At 44.5% G+C, this 15,148-nt stretch overlaps 1 protein-coding gene across 1 annotated transcript; it reads left to right on the top strand.

The window, feature by feature from the left end:
* The first annotated feature begins 1,946 nt into the window (after positions 1-1,946).
* Positions 1,947-15,098, top strand: RTRAF (RNA transcription, translation and transport factor). Its single transcript, XM_082058171.1, has 8 exons — positions 1,947-2,106; positions 4,161-4,285; positions 5,823-5,922; positions 7,066-7,152; positions 7,905-7,993; positions 10,541-10,609; positions 14,072-14,120; positions 14,755-15,098. The coding sequence occupies exons 1-8, from the start codon at positions 2,046-2,048 to the stop codon at positions 14,907-14,909; spliced, it is 735 nt and encodes a 244-aa protein (XP_081914297.1). The 5' UTR covers positions 1,947-2,045; the 3' UTR covers positions 14,910-15,098.
* The last annotated feature ends 50 nt before the right edge of the window (positions 15,099-15,148 follow it).

The raw sequence follows: 15,148 nt of genomic DNA, 5'->3' as shown, positions 1-15,148 counted from the left end.
TGGAACAGGCTGCCCAGGGCAGTGGTGGAGTCACCATCCCTGGAGGGTTGAACAGATGCAGAGATGAGGTTCTGAGGGACGTGGTTTAATGCCCGGGTTGGGTTAATGGTTGGATTCGATGATCTTGAGGGTCTTTTCCAAATGAAATGTTTCTATGATTCTATGACAACATGTAACACGCCGCTGAGAACACGTTTACACCCCTGGGATGGTCCCAAACTCCTTTTAACCATGTCAGAGTCTTTGTGCCTTTACTGCACGTCACCACTCACACGCGTGTCACCGGCACGGTGATGTGCTCGTGGGCTCAGCCCGGTGCCACCCGCCATCGCTGTGCCGGCTGCCAGCTGGAGCACTGGCAAGGGCTGGCACGGAGAGAAATGTCGGGATGAATATTGCATCGGCTTGTCATGCTGTCAGCACCACATCTGCAAAGTTCCACCCAAGGGTGGGGGAACAGGAATGGTCTCATTCTCAACCCAAGCTCATCACCTTCTCCATGCAAAATCACCCAAAAAGCCTTTCCCCAGGCATCCTTCACCTGCTGCTGGCACTGTGCAGAGCCTGTTTGCAAGATGCCAGCAGAGCAGAAACTTTTCCTGCCTATAAACCACAGAAACCCTTGGAGATAACCAAAATATATCTAGGAGCAAGAACCTGATGACAATGGCAGCAGCGTTTACATGGGCAGTGGTTTATTTATGAGCTGGAGGTGGCACAGAGAGGAGAGGGGGCTGAGGTTTGGTGGGCAGCCCCGTCCCTGTCCAGAAACCCTCTTTGCTCCTTCCCAGGAGGATGATGCAGCAACGCTGAGCCAGCTCCGGGCTGGGGATCAGTGCGAAATTGGGATGATTCACCCGTAGTTTGAAAAACTATTAAAAAGGCCAATTTTCTCAAGTGTGGAGAGCAAATGACACATGTGCACCAAGAATGGAAAACAAATGCCCCTTCCAGATGAACTTTGAAGGTCCCTTCCAACCCAAACTGTTCTGTGATTCTCTGCTGGGTTGTTTTTTTCCTTCTCAGAAAGCTCAGTTCCGCTATTACCTAATTTTGTGATGACTTCTTGGTGCCCGGCCCTGAGTGTGGTGTTACAAGTGTAGTGAATTGGGGTGGAAGCACAACACTCCTCACTCCCCCAAAGCCGACAGCAAAATTCCCATTACGGCGACAACCCACCCCAAGAAATGCCCTCAGGGGCACCAGGCACCGTTCATGGGGGGCACGGTGGCTCCAGGGCCACCCCTAGTGCAAAATCCCCCCAGTGTGCCCAGGAGCTGGGGGTGTCATCTCCCAGGGTAGGGGCAACTGGGCTGAGTCCCCCAAAGCCTTTCTGCCCTCAGCTGGTGCTGGGGGGCCATGGGGCAGATGTGGGGGGCAGAGGGCCATGGGGAGTCTGAGCCCCCTGGCCCCACATGTAGCTCTGGGCAGTGCTGTGGGGCTGCCCCAGTGCTCCCAGTACAGTCCAGTGCTGCTCAGTGCTCCCCAGTACAGCCCAGTGTTCCCCAGTGCTGCCCAGTGCTCCCCAATACAGCTTAGTGTTCTCCAGTGCTGTGCAGTGCTTCTCAGTACAGGTCAGTGCTGCCCAGTGCTCCCCAGTACAGCTCAGTGCTCCCCAGTAGAATTAATGCTCCCCAGTGCTGTCCAGGGCTCCCCAGTGCAGCCCTGTGTTCCCCTGTACTACACAATGCTCCCGAGTGCTCCCAGTACAACCCAGTTCGCACCGAACACCTGCCCGCTGCTGCCAACCCGGGCCGGGTCCAAGCCCCGCCCCCTGCTCTAGGCCCCGCCCCCTGCTCTAGGCCCCGCCCCCTGTCGCTCTCTGCCCGCCGGCGTGTCAATAAAACTAGACGGAGGGCCTCTTCCCCTCCCGGCAGTCCTGTCCGCGCTCTGATTGGTCATACAGGATGCCGCTCGAAGAGTGCTGGCCAATGGGTGAGCAGAGAACTCGGCGGTGGGGTGGTCCTTCCCGTCGGCTCGGCCTGAGCGAGACGAGTGGCTGAGCCGGGCCCGTCAGCGGAGGCTCCGCCGGCGGCACCGGCACCATGTTCCGCCGCAAGCTCTCGGCGCTCGACTACCACAACCCGGCCGGCTTCAACTGCAGGGGTGAGCGGCTGCGGCGAACCTCCAGGGGCCGCTGCGCTGTCACTTTCGCGCCCGTCTCCTCACGCACCGACGGCCCTGGGCCCCCCTCTGCCCTCCCCTCAGGGCCCCTTTCGGGCCTTTCCCCGCCGTCCCCTCCCCTCAAGCGCTTCGGAAATCTCCCGCCTTCCACCCTCTCGTGTCTCCCGGAGGGAGTTCCCGGGGAAGGCGGGTTGAGGCCGGACGGGTCCGCTGGGCCCTGGGCGGGAGGGCAGCTCTGGGCTCGGAGCGCGGGGTTCGGGGAGAATCCCGGGGTGAGGCCGGGAAAACCGGGACCTTAAAGGGAACCTGCAGGAAAGCTGGAGAGGGACTTCTTAGCAGGGCCTGTTGTGACAGGACAAGGGGTGATGGCTGTTGGAGAGGGGCCAGAGGAGCCACAGAAATGATCCGAGGCTGGAACAGCTCTGCTGGGAGGACAGGCTGAGAGAGTTGGGGTGTTCAACCTGGAAAAAACAAGCTCTGTGGAGATCCTATTGTGGCCTTTCTGTACTTAAAAGGGGCTGATAAGAAAGATGGGGACAGACTTTTCAGCAGGGCCTGTTGCGATAAGACAAGGCGTGATGGTTTTCAACTAAAGAAAGGAGATTCAGGCTGGACACGAGGAAGAAATTGTTGCCCCTCAGAGTGGTGAGAGCCTGGCCCAGGTTGGCCAGAGAGGTGGTGGATGAACCATCCCTGGAGACATCCCCGGCCAGGCTGGACGGGGCTCTGAGCAACCTGAGCTGGTGAAGATGTCCCTGCTCATGGCAGGGGATTGGAACTAGGTGATATTTAAGGTTCCTTCCAACCCAAACCACGGTATGATAGCAGCAGTTGCTCAGATTAGGTGGTTCTTTGAGTTGTTTGGGAACAGAGCAAAAGCAGAGATGTGATCCAGGCGTGGACAACGTTGCTGTTGTTCTTGGACTCCTCCCGTGAAGAGTTGTGGTTTATATAATGCAAGGGACAGGAGACACTTGTGACGCAGAAAACCTCCTCAGCTGTAGCGTTAACCTGCCTGGAGCCTGGTGCGTCCTGCGCACAAAGAGTAGTCCAGGAACATGATTAGATCAATTTTCTAACATGCTGATACATATGAATACTTTGATGTTTGATTTTTTTTTTTTTTTGCAACACTTTTTTAGACTTGCTAGAAAGCACCCTGTAACAATTAAAATATCTTATTGACCTGTGTTGTGACTGCATCTCTGTTTATTACAACACATTTGACAAAAGTAGGGCACTTATATCACTTAGAAGACACTTTTTTAGAAGCAGATGTATCATTCTTATCCCTGATGGGCAAAATGCTGTGCTTCTCCCACTCTGGGATGTAGGAGGATATTAAACTCATTAACTCAGGATTTTAAAACTCATCCAAATCCCAAATATCACAGCTGGTTTTTGAGAGGCCAGTGAAATCCTGGGGCTGTGTCCAGAAATTAATTCTGTCACTGAAGCGCAGGTGCAGACTAATTGCTTTGTCCAGTACAAATAGCTTTGTTTGGACCTCAGTCTTTGTATTGTGGAATTCCAGCTCCCAAATAATGAGGTGTTGGGTCAACAGCCAAAAAAAAGTTGGGTCAACAGCCAAAAAAAAGTTGAGTCAACAGTGGAGGAAGAAAATGCCTTTGCACAGTCCTGAGCTGCATGTATTGCTTTTTGGAAGAGACGGGGGGGTTACTGCTGCATGTAACATGTTTGTCCAGATAACAGAGTCAGGAACTGAATTTCTCTATCGTTGTTTCACCTTTCCTTCTTCGCTTAATATAACTGTATTCCCCATAAAAACAGTCGGTTGCTTGATGCCTTTTAGTGTAGTCAGTCAACCATAGCCAATTCAATGTGACTCGAAAAATGGAAAACACTCAGTGTTGAGTTTTGGTCAGAGGTTATCCTGGAATACATTACTTTAGTGTTAGATAAATCTTTCTTTATGGTAAAATATGAAAGTGCTTGAGGGTACCAGTATTTGTATTAATTGGAATTTTGTCCTTAAGATATCGGTTAATTCTTGCTGTGTTTACTTTTCCTAACAGATGAAACAGAATTCAGAAATTTTATTGTGTGGCTCGAAGACCAGAAAATCAGACATTACAAGATTGAAGACCGAGGGAATTTAAGAAACATACACAGCGATGACTGGCCCAAATCGTTCGAAAAGGTATCTTGTTGTTTCAAACACAATTTTAAATTATGAAGGTGTCTTATGTAAATAATGATTAATAGCTGCTGTAGTTATTGAATGTAAATGACTCTGAATATTTGTCCTGTCTCTGAATTTCTACATTTCTAGGAATTTAAATATATTATTGAAGCCAAGCTGTAGGAGTTAAGATGATAGCATACTTTACACATAATTTTCACTCAGCTGTGGTTTTGCAATAGCTGGTATCCATCCTAATCTGGTTCTTGCCTGATTTGATTCAGCTCTTGAAGCAGAAGGAAAATTGACTACAGATGAACAACTTCTTCTACATAAATGCTGCTGTTGTACCAAAGGGAAAATGGATCAGGCTAATGCACTTGTAGGCTTTGCAAGCGTGTGGAAGAAAGCTACTGCAGCTCATCTCTGCACCTCCTGTTTTTTCAGAGAGATGATTTTCCGCTGCTAACAGAGAGCATGGCAAGCAGCCATCACTTGGGAGCATTTTGAGTTGCTCTTGAGCTTTTCTGCTTGGCTCCCATCTCCTTTCTCTCCAGACAGCCCTGTGAGGAGCTGAACATGCTGCTCCATAGTGCTCGGTGCCCATTCATCTCACCTTTTTCTTCCCCATGGAACATATTGCCTTGCCCACTGCCCAGGAGGACTGGGGTTGCAGTGCTCATGCTTTGCAGGGGGGAGCCTTAAGTATTCTGATACCACCTACAGAAGCATTTTCTGATACACAGAAATGTACGTGGCGTTAGAATTACTGGCTGCTGGTGCTGTTAGGGTGTCAGTGGTGTCTGTCTTGGCTTGGCCAGACTGTCCGTCTCTGCATGTCTGCCAGGGAATTCCTCCCTGCTCCTGCTCTCCAGTCCCTGGTGCCCTTTCCCTCTTGTGCTGCTGGAATGGAGACTGTGTGGCACTTCTCTCCCTCCAGAGAAGGGACACAGCAGAATGTCACTGTGTCCAGGGCTTTGGGACTCTTGGCAGCAGGCTGGGCTGGGTCCTGTGTTCTGGCTGCAGAAGAGCAGAGATGATGTCCCATGTCCCATTGTACAGAATCCCTAAGAAAGGGAAAATTATTTTTGCTGCTCCTCAGAACCCTCTGATTTTTGCCCAGGTGGTTTAAAGGCAGCGTCATACCCCACTATTGGTATTATGGAAGCCTTAGGTAGCAGCGTTCCTCCTTCCTGCTTTAGATGGGAAGTTTAGGCTGTAATTTGTTCTCTGCCCTTTCCCTTGCCTCCACTTACCCCTTTCTTTGCTCTCTGTTCACTTTACACAGTATGTTTGCTTTCTCTGGTTGCAGTCTGACAATAATGTGAATAACATTTAATAAAAAGCATTTATTAAAAAAACTCAGACTCAAGTTAGCAGTGGATTGGAACACTCTAAAATGCCTCAGATGGATCAGATGCCGCAGCAGAACATTTCAAAGTGATGCTGCTTGTTAATTACTATCTTTGTAACTATTTACAGAACAGTTCTCTGCTCCTAGCTAATCATAGAGGCCAATAACATCTGTTTGTTTTCTCCTCTTTCTGCTCCTCAGTATATGAAAGACGTAAACTGTCCTTTCAAAATACAAGAACGACAAGAAACGGTGGACTGGCTTCTCGGCTTAGCAGTTAGGCTCGAGTATGGAGATAATGGTATGAGTGAACTTATTTAATATTTCAAAATATAGAAGCATGGTTTTCTATTTAATTTCATGAAGTTTTTGTCAAACTAAGACAATGCCAAAAGTATATACGTTTTCTTAAATACAGTTTCATCTGCTTGGTTTTGCACCATATTCAGATGTGAACTGATTCTCCTCAGCTCCTGTGGGATGGTGCAGTAGCACACTTGCTTTTATTACTTTATTTCTGGATATAGCCAAACCCTTTGTATATTTATACCCTTCTCCCTGTGGGATTGCTTTTATGAGAGCTTACTCTAAAGGGTATTAAATGCATTTTCTTTAGTACTACATTTATTCAAATAAGTTATTTTTAGACCCTTGTTTTACAGGGAGTAGATCCTGAACCCTTGGGAACTAGGGCAAGGTCATGAAAAAAGTTGAGCTAAATCTCAACAGTCAGCAGCAGTTTCATTTCCATATAGTGAGAGTGCACATACAAATGTAATTACTGGTGGCAAACATAACAGCCAAAGTACAGTTTTCCGTTACCTTTAATTCCTGCAGGGCTGAGCTCTGCCTGAGACAAGGACAGGATATATTAATAAATACTTGATATCTCTAGTGCTGGTCCTCAGTCCTTCATGATGGAGAAAATAAACTGCCTGGGACTGAGGGTTATGTGAAGACAGAGAGGCCGGGAGGTCCCGTCCTCAAAGGCTTGAAAGAGCCCTGTGTCGGTTGTACATTAATTTTGCAGTCTATAAAATGAAGCCTTCACTGGAAACATTTTACTCACTGGTCAGAACCAACTTCAATCTGTAGTTCTATGTAGGCTGCTGGTGGAGGCAGAAGGCCAATGCTCATTGAACTGATGGATTTTAAAAGTGATGGAATTGTGAGGTGCAGCTTGTTCAGCCCTCTGAGATGTAGGAAGAGCCTTAATCAAGAGTGTAATACCCTACATAAGTGTGGAGCTGCTCTGGGACAGCAGAGCTCTCTGCAGATGGGAGCTCACTGGAGCAGCATTAGCAAGGAGCTTCAAAATACAAGCCCAGAAGGTTCTTGGGCAATTACCACACCCCAAAAATACAGCTATGGCAAACTACAGCTTGGTGCTAAGCTTTTTGTCATTGGCTCTAATGATGTTCTTATTTACTTTTTAATTTAACAGCTGACAAGTATAAGGATTCTACCCCTGATGGTGCTAAAAATACTGACAATACAGCCAAAAATGCAGAACCGCTGATTAACTTGGATGGTAAGTGTGCAGCAACCGATGGTATGGATGCATCATACGTTAATTTTAAGCTGTTAAACTTTTTAACGGCCCATCTAAAGCTTTAGGAATGCAGGGTTTGTATATGCTTGTACTGCTGGGTCAAACTGCCTCTCTGTGAAGAGTGCTTAAAAAGTTACTTGGAGTTGTTTGCACTTGTCTGCATTCCTACTAAAGGAGGGAGGAACTACCGTGTGAATCCCAGGTATCTGAATGTGCAGTGATGTGGAATTTTTTCTTGTTGGGGAAAAAGAATGAGGTGCCCAGAGACTTGAGCAGATGTGAGTAAGCTGGGCGGGCTCTTAACATCAGGCAATGAGGAAACAGCTGAAGGGTATTTATTAGGGAGCTCTGTAAAACATGAGTATTTACTGTCAGGGGGAAATAGCAAGAGGCCTTTTTACCGTATATTAAAAAAAAAAACAGCAAAGGATATATGATGGCAGACTGTTTACCTCAATACTATCATATATTATATGCTGGCGTTGTCTTCCCCAGCTGTACCTCTCTCATAATAATTCTGATTTTTTTTTTTTGACTGCTAGGCACATTGACAATAAGTGGAAATGGTGGAAAATAGCTGCTAAAATGAGTCATAAATCCCCCAAGTCTTTTGCCATTGCTCCTTTTACAAAAAGACAGTGATCCGATACTGTGGAGTCAGGAAGCCAATTCTGTCTTTTGGAGACAGTTAAACTAGTATATCTTTTTAATGATGATGATTGTTTTTACAGTGAATAATCCTGATTTCAAGGCTGGAGTGATGGCTTTAGCTAATCTGCTTCAAATTCAGCGACATGATGATTACTTGGTAATGCTTAAGGTGAGTTTCAGAGTTTCAGACTTCCTTTCCTCCTTCTTTTCCCCAGTGGCTGGGACATATGTAATAGCTTGTGGTGCAGAGTTACTGATTACTATGACTTTTCAGGCACAAATAGAAAGTAAAACTCATCCTGTATGTGCCTCTTCAAGCAGATAAGAACCCAGAATATAAATCACGGAAATTAATGCAGGGATAGTTGGTAAATAGTTCAATTGTAGCTGAGTTCCTGAAATTCCAACACTGAAAACTGTTGCTCAGACTTTGAAATGCTCTAGCTTAGCTGAAGTCCTGCTTTCTGTGTTTTTAATCAACCTCAGAAATATTGAGGAACATAATCAAAGGAAAATACTGTGTTCCAGTGCTAGAAGTGAAGAAAAACTTGCGAAAGTAGAGGCTGAGGCAAAGGATGTATTAAAACAACCAACCGAGGGAGGTGCCACAGTTAACAGCTACCTCTTCCTGACTTTTGGTCCTATGAACTGTTTACTCCTTGTCGTTACTGAAGTCAGTTTAATTTAGTCAACTCATCGTGGCTTTTAAAGGCAGTAATCAGGCAAGTTATTTTTCTAAAGCATCTATTATACGACTTGGAGAAAATTTCTGACTTAGAGATGGATTCTGTAGTTATCTGTAAATCCTGGGTTGAACCTGTACTATATTTACTGAGACTGCAGCAATCCTCAGTTCCTGCTTGACCATGTCATAATGTGGAAATAAGCTTAGTTTTGTTTGGCACCAAAATAAACTCATTTCACTGGAAAAAGCAATGAGGCCCATTCATTGCAGTAGCTGTGATATTTGCTAAACTTATTTTAGAGAAACGAAATGCTGTGGGTATTGAAATTTATATAGTGTGTGTCAGTCTATAGCAGGTATATTTGAACAATATTATCACGTTAGCTTGGTCTCCTAAGGAATTATCAGCCTGCAGTTATCCCATCAGCCATTTTCTCATTCTCTCCCATATGGTATCCCCCTTTGCCTCCCCAAAACAGCCTTCAAATCCTTCACCAATTTTTAAAGAGCAGTGAAGATCTCTTATATCAAGCCCTTACCAAAAAAGAAAACCTCAGACCCTACAAAAAACAGTGAAAAAGGGTATCAGGTAGAGAAGTGACCTGTGGATGGTGATGCTGAGGATCTGCAGGATGAGCTCAGCCCTTATTAGACAGAATTCCTTCAGGTCTTCTTATGGGATTGTCTTGAGGCTGAGCAAACTTTATTAGATTGGCACTAGCAACTCAAAGAGAAATCAGAATATGTTTTCTGCATAAATTTATTTATATTTGTCACTATTTCCACATTTCTGGTCTCACTTCTTTCAGATAGAAGTGGTTGGATAAAACCACCAGCCTGAATTTTCTTGTTTTTAATTACAGTGAGAATAGATTCCTGCAATGGCAACTCATGTTACGTGAACAACGGCACTGCTAGTTTTCAGAGTTTGATGCTATTAGAATGTGTCAGTGAAACTATTAATTCTGCACCACAATAAGCAGGTTTGCAGTGCGCACGCATAGAATTTATGATCCCTGTTCAAGCCTGAACAATCGGGAGTGGATGCTTAGGGAAGGCCAAAGGGTGCAAATGTGCCACAGACATGTGAGCAGAGAGATATTTGAAGTCCCATTTTATTAATTTAAATCTGGCAAGTTGATCAGAAAGCATCTCTGCAACCCAGCTGGATATCCTTTTTCTAATGCAAAAGGCACTCAAAACTCTCTTATACAGGGTCTGGTTTCATTGCTGGTATTTAAACTCCTCATCAGCTCACTCTTTTGTCCAGGCTACTCCCTTCAGTTAGAAAGATTTCTGGAATATTCAGTGGCAGCTTTCTAGTATCATCTTGACTTTAATCATGCCCAAAACAGAGAGAGAAATCCTGGGGGAGAAACATGAAGCAGTAAGGCTGCTTCTGTCACATTTGGCTGCTCGTCAGGGAAAGTCTGAGGAGTATGTTTGACAGACCCAGTTCTTGCTGGTGGAAGTATTCCTTCCGTTATTTTTAGAGGCATTTACAGCTGTAGGTATCAGTAACTGATAGCTCCGATACGATTTCATGCTATGTACTGGAGCCAGTAAAAACAGATGAGCAGCAGGATTGTTAAAATCAAGGCTGTTCTTGTTCCTGTCTAAAAATAATTCCTTTTTGCTCTCGGTCATTTTATAACCTTGCTCCTGGTTTCTCTGCTTGTGGAAGATGGTTCAGCACCTACTAAAAGATGCCGATAGCAGGATTTTCTTCCCGAAGAAGCTGTTTTGCTGCAGCCCAGCCGTGGCTGAAATTAATAGTGATGTCCTTGTCTCTTCTAGTTCAGCTGCCTTCCCACAGCCCAAGAGACTCCACCTGTGTGAGACACTCCTTGCAAAGAATAGTGCTATTTGAAAAGGTTTAAGGTCTGAGAGAGTTTTCCAAAGAGTCTTTCACAAAACTGTGGATTTGAGGTTATGCCAGGTTATAATGTTGGCTCCTTTTCCCTTGGAACTGCTGAGAAATGTATCAAGACATAAATTAATTACTCTTGCCTTTAAATGTTTCTTTCGCAGGCAATTCGCATTTTGGTTCAAGAGCGCTTGACGCAGGACGCCATAGCGAAGGCCAGTCAGTCCAAGGAGGTTTGTATACACGCTGCAATATCTGGTGTTAATTATTCCATATCGAGTAAAGAAATGTAGGCGTAAATATCCATCATCTCGGTCAAAACCGGTTCTGTTTAAATACCTCAATTAGGAGGTGGGTGGAAACTTGCTTTATCTTCACCATCCTGATTCTAAAAGTACCAGAGGATTATGGAGGGTATATGGAGCTCTTTCTATTTTGGTTGAATACAAATATATGTACCTGTACGATATATCACGTAGATAGTTGTTCTCTTATTTGCTAGAGGATTATTCTTGCTGTTCAGCGAGAAGAAATGTGTGAGGTGGCTTTTCCTTGGAATTGGCAGTGTTGGCTGCGTTAACAGGTCGAAATGTTCCTTGTATGGAGTGTTTTGCTTCATACATACACCTCGTACGTTTGAGGAATGGGATGTTGGACATCCAACTCCTCCTTCCCCTAAAAGGAATGGTGAAGGAAACTTCTGCACTTAAATATCAGAATTTGTAGATTTATTTTCTACCTACAAGCTGTATATTTGTAAGATATTCTGGGGAATTACTGGGCCTTTTCAGGTTGTAATTTCTTAACCGTCCTAGTTCTCCAGCTTTTTTTTCTCTGCTGGCGCTGGGTCTTGGGCACTGTAGGGGAAGGCAGGTGCACGTTTGGAGTGTCCCTGCTAAAGATGTGTCCCTGGTCAAAAACTACAAGTCCCTTCCTCTCTTCCAGCAGCTGCTCACAACAGTCCACACTTGCTTTATTATAACACTGCCGATGGTGTTTACTAATTGGCAATCGCAGGTGCTCTTAATTGCAGTGCGGTAATTGCCAGAAGCATTGGAACACTAAATCAAAGCTTTGGTCTTGTATATCCCCAAAAAAAAAACGTTTAAAAGAGCAGGAAAATATGAAAGCAGCTGGGACCACTGTAGTCATTTTAGGTTCTATAACCAGTGTTAACAAAAAGCTGCTTTTTGTTGTTGTTTACCTCACTGCACAGCTGACATGCAGGGATCAAAATGGGATTTTCTGTGAGTTTGGCAGAACTAGCTTCTTTAAGGAACAGTGATACTTTTTTTCCACAACAAAGAATTCATATTCAATAGATCCTCAGAGCATCGTTAAGTTGTAGGCTGGAATACCGCCTAACGTGTGATCAATATTATTGGGAGTTTATTCTCATTAGGAATGTCAAATTTTTAGTGGGGTGGAGAAAAGGCAGGGAAGGAAACAGTGTTATCTGTGCCAGCAGGAATCATCAACATCATACCAGGTGAATGAAAAAGAAATCTTAAAAGCAGAGGGGATAGGTGGGTCACAGGATGGGAGAAGAAAAATAAACTGCTTCTGATTTTGTCTGGCTTGTTAATGGCCAAAATACGAGTCAGTGACGCTTTGTATGTGAAAAACGGTTATAAATTTCTGACTGCTATGTGGCAGATGACTTAATATACAAAATGTCATGAGTTACACTCTTGAAAATACCAAGATAGGGTGGGGAAAAGATAAAATAGATGCAGAAATGGTCTCCAAGTGAAGGATATGTATGAGGACTATGCTGAGGAAACTTGTACTGCTGCGCTTGTGGATTAAATGTACCAGATAAAATGAGATTTTTCTTGTTGGGTTGTCAAGGTACAGTTTTCAAGATAAGACATGTCACTTATTTTATTTTAGATCATGTTTTGAATGGCCGGCAGTTCCGTGTACTCAGTATCTAGACAGGATTCAGATTTATGCTGACAGCCATGCAGCCTGTCCTGGGCTTTCCTGGTCTGCTGAGCCTGTCTTGGGCAGGATCAAGTACAACAAACCCCCTTCAGGATCACTTTAAGGATGCTCCCAAAGGCTGTTCCTGGGACATGTTTGAAAGCACAACAAAGTGGGCACGTTTTCCCCCTACTCTGAAACCTGGAAACTGTTATTTCTTCCCGTTCTCATGGAACCTGTTTTACTGTTGACACTCCGGTTACAGGGGAGATGACTGCAGTGGTCAGGCCCATTGCAAGTGTTTTGTGCAGCAGTTTTGAATTAAATTTTTGGGGAATAAGGCTATGAAATGAAGTAGTCTGCATAGTTACGGATGTAAAGGTGCTTTTGATTTCTCTTGCTTTTGGAAGCTGAGGTGCAAATGAGCCTCAACAGCCCAGTGCCTGCTCTGAGACCCCTGCTCTGGGGCTCAGGAAAAGCTCATCTGCTCTGTCAAAGAGAGTTTCCACCAGCCAAAAAGGAGCTAAAATATGGGGGTAGCAGGGGGAGGGATGCTGCACTACCAGAGTGTCTCAGAATCCCAACTCTGAGGGTACCATTGTGGTCCCTGTGTGTTGGAGCTGCCTGCAGTGGCCCCGGAGAGTTCATCCACAAAAGAAGAGACTGAATCAATGATTTGTGGCTCTGAGAACACACAGGGGCGACAAGGGGGGTCTTTGTAGCCTTAAGCATAAACCTGATTTCTCAAAAATACACGTCTGAGGTCTGATATTGCTTGAATCTCTTTGAAGGTGAGTTCTTAACAACAAACTGTTCAAAGAATGCAGGTGTATTTTTAAGATTTACTGTAAAGGCCGTGGAAAAGAACCGCTTTTTGAAAACAGGGTAGCAGAGGTAGTTGCAGGCAGCATTTTGTAGTTAGTTTGTGTTGTTTTGATCAATTTTAAAATTGATTTTAAAATTTTAAAAGCCCTCAGAAGAAGTCCTGGTAGTTTAGGAGGTTTACAGCCTCATCATTGTAGAAACAAATGGGATTGAACTTCAGTGTTTTTGCCATGCAAGGCAAATGCTGAAAAAAAAGGTAGAGGTAGTATAATAAAAACAAATTCTAAGATTTGCATTGTTTAAATCTAATTTTATGGGCATGTTGAAATGTGGTGAGGGATTGTTTAGCAGCTGAAGAGGGTAAAGAGAGCGATGCTTATAAATGACCACTAATAAATTTTTCCTTGTACTGTCTCGATAGCCCAAGCGTTTAGAAAAGTTGAATGTTTAGCTTTATTCTTAACACATGAGAAAAATCCTTCTGGGGTGCAAGTTCTATGCTTGAGAAACTCAACTTGATGACAGAGAATTTTTACAAGTCTCGAATCAGCTGGTGCTGGGAGAGCTGGCAGCTCTTTTAGGGCCATAGTTTCTCAGCCAGCTGGGTTTGTACAAGTTGGTGGGGTTTTTTGTGTATAGAGCGATGTTGCTGGATCGAGTGCATCATAGTCCTGCTGTATTGGCCTTTTAAGGATTGAATGTGGGCAGCGTGTATCCAATGGGGTTTGCTCGACAAGTAGGGGGATTATTAAGCATGAAGATTTTTCTTTATTAAGGCTCTGGGTTTGACATTTCGGGACACAAGGGCACTTGTTTAATCGGCGTGGTGACTTTGTGAAGTTGTCACACACGTCTGTAGAAACAAAACTCAAGTGTCCTCCGCTGCGTTACTTATTTTCCAAACATGCAAAATGACATTTCTGATGCTTGTTTTCTTTTTAAAGGGTTTGCCTGTTGCTTTAGAAAAGCACATTCTTGGTTTCGACACGGGAGGTAAGCAGCCCGCTTAATGTTACTTTTAAATAGTGGTGTTTGCCTTTGACGAAGTATATTACTGTCAAATACGTAGATAATGCGTACAGTAAAAAAAGCCTGTCGTGGAAAGAATTGCTCCCTCCTCATTTGTTATTTACGAGCACTCCTGAGCATTTTGTTTTGGAATAAAAAAAGCATAAATCTTAGCTGGTGGAATATGTTGTTTCAGAGTAGTGTTTAAATAACAGCTTTTAATGGCAGCCACGTTTGCAAGCAGAAGGAATTTATCTTACTGTTGTCTTGTAAATCTTGCTTCTGCCAGCAGAGGCCCTCTGTGCTGCTTCCCTCTGTTTGAGCTGCTTCATTTACCCCAAAATCTCATAGATTATCATGACCTGATAGATTATCTTGTAAGCAATGGCCAGATGACCTGGGACTCCACTAGTCTGGCTTCACTTTTGCCCCACATACACTTAAATTACTACTCAGAGTGCTCCATACTGACCCAGCTTGGCTGAGCGAGGTTTTGCAGAGCACCCCATCCCTGTCTAGCAGCAGGGAAAGCTGTTCTTAACTTAGGCTAAACTTTTCTTAGGCCCTTGGTGTCAGATGAAAATGCTTGATACGACTTCTCTTTCTGCAACTCACCCAGATGCTGTTCTCAATGAAGCCGCCCAAATTCTCCGACTGCTGCATATAGAAGAGCTCCGAGAGCTGCAAACAAAAATTAACGAAGCCATCGTAGCCGTTCAGGCAATTATTGCTGATCCCAAGACGGACCACAGACTGGGGAAAGTTGGGAGATGAAGGGATAAAAGCTTTTAGTCTCTTGTGTACTTAGTACAACTAGGAACTATGTACAACTCTGTACAACTCTGGCATGCAGTTTGAAATGGTATTATTTTACTGTTTGGAAAGAAAACAGGAAATTGAATTCTGACTTCCACTGAATTATCATTTTTCTTTAAATAAATGAAGTTGGGGAAAACAGACAAATTGTTTTGATTAGCTCGGAGCTGGCAAATGTGCCTTTTTCTTCTTCTTTT

The sequence above is a fragment of the Streptopelia decaocto genome (genome assembly GCF_964273445.1).
Source record: "Streptopelia decaocto genome assembly, chromosome: 7".
NCBI classification, from domain to species: Eukaryota; Metazoa; Chordata; class Aves; order Columbiformes; family Columbidae; genus Streptopelia; species Streptopelia decaocto.
This window is presented reverse-complemented; position numbering and strand designations above follow the sequence as displayed.

What these genes read in the sequence shown, in the direction of transcription:
- RTRAF (XM_082058171.1), top strand. Translation starts at nt 2,046, where the DNA reads ATGTTCCGCCGCAAGCTCTCGGCGCTCGACTACCACAACCCGGCCGGC. An exon ending in ACCGCTGATTAACTTGGATG is followed by an intron (nt 7,153 to 7,904) that starts GTAAGTGTGCAG and finishes TTGTTTTTACAG; the next exon opens with TGAATAATCCTGATTTCAAG. An exon ending in ATTACTTGGTAATGCTTAAG is followed by an intron (nt 7,994 to 10,540) that starts GTGAGTTTCAGA and finishes TTTCTTTCGCAG; the next exon opens with GCAATTCGCATTTTGGTTCA.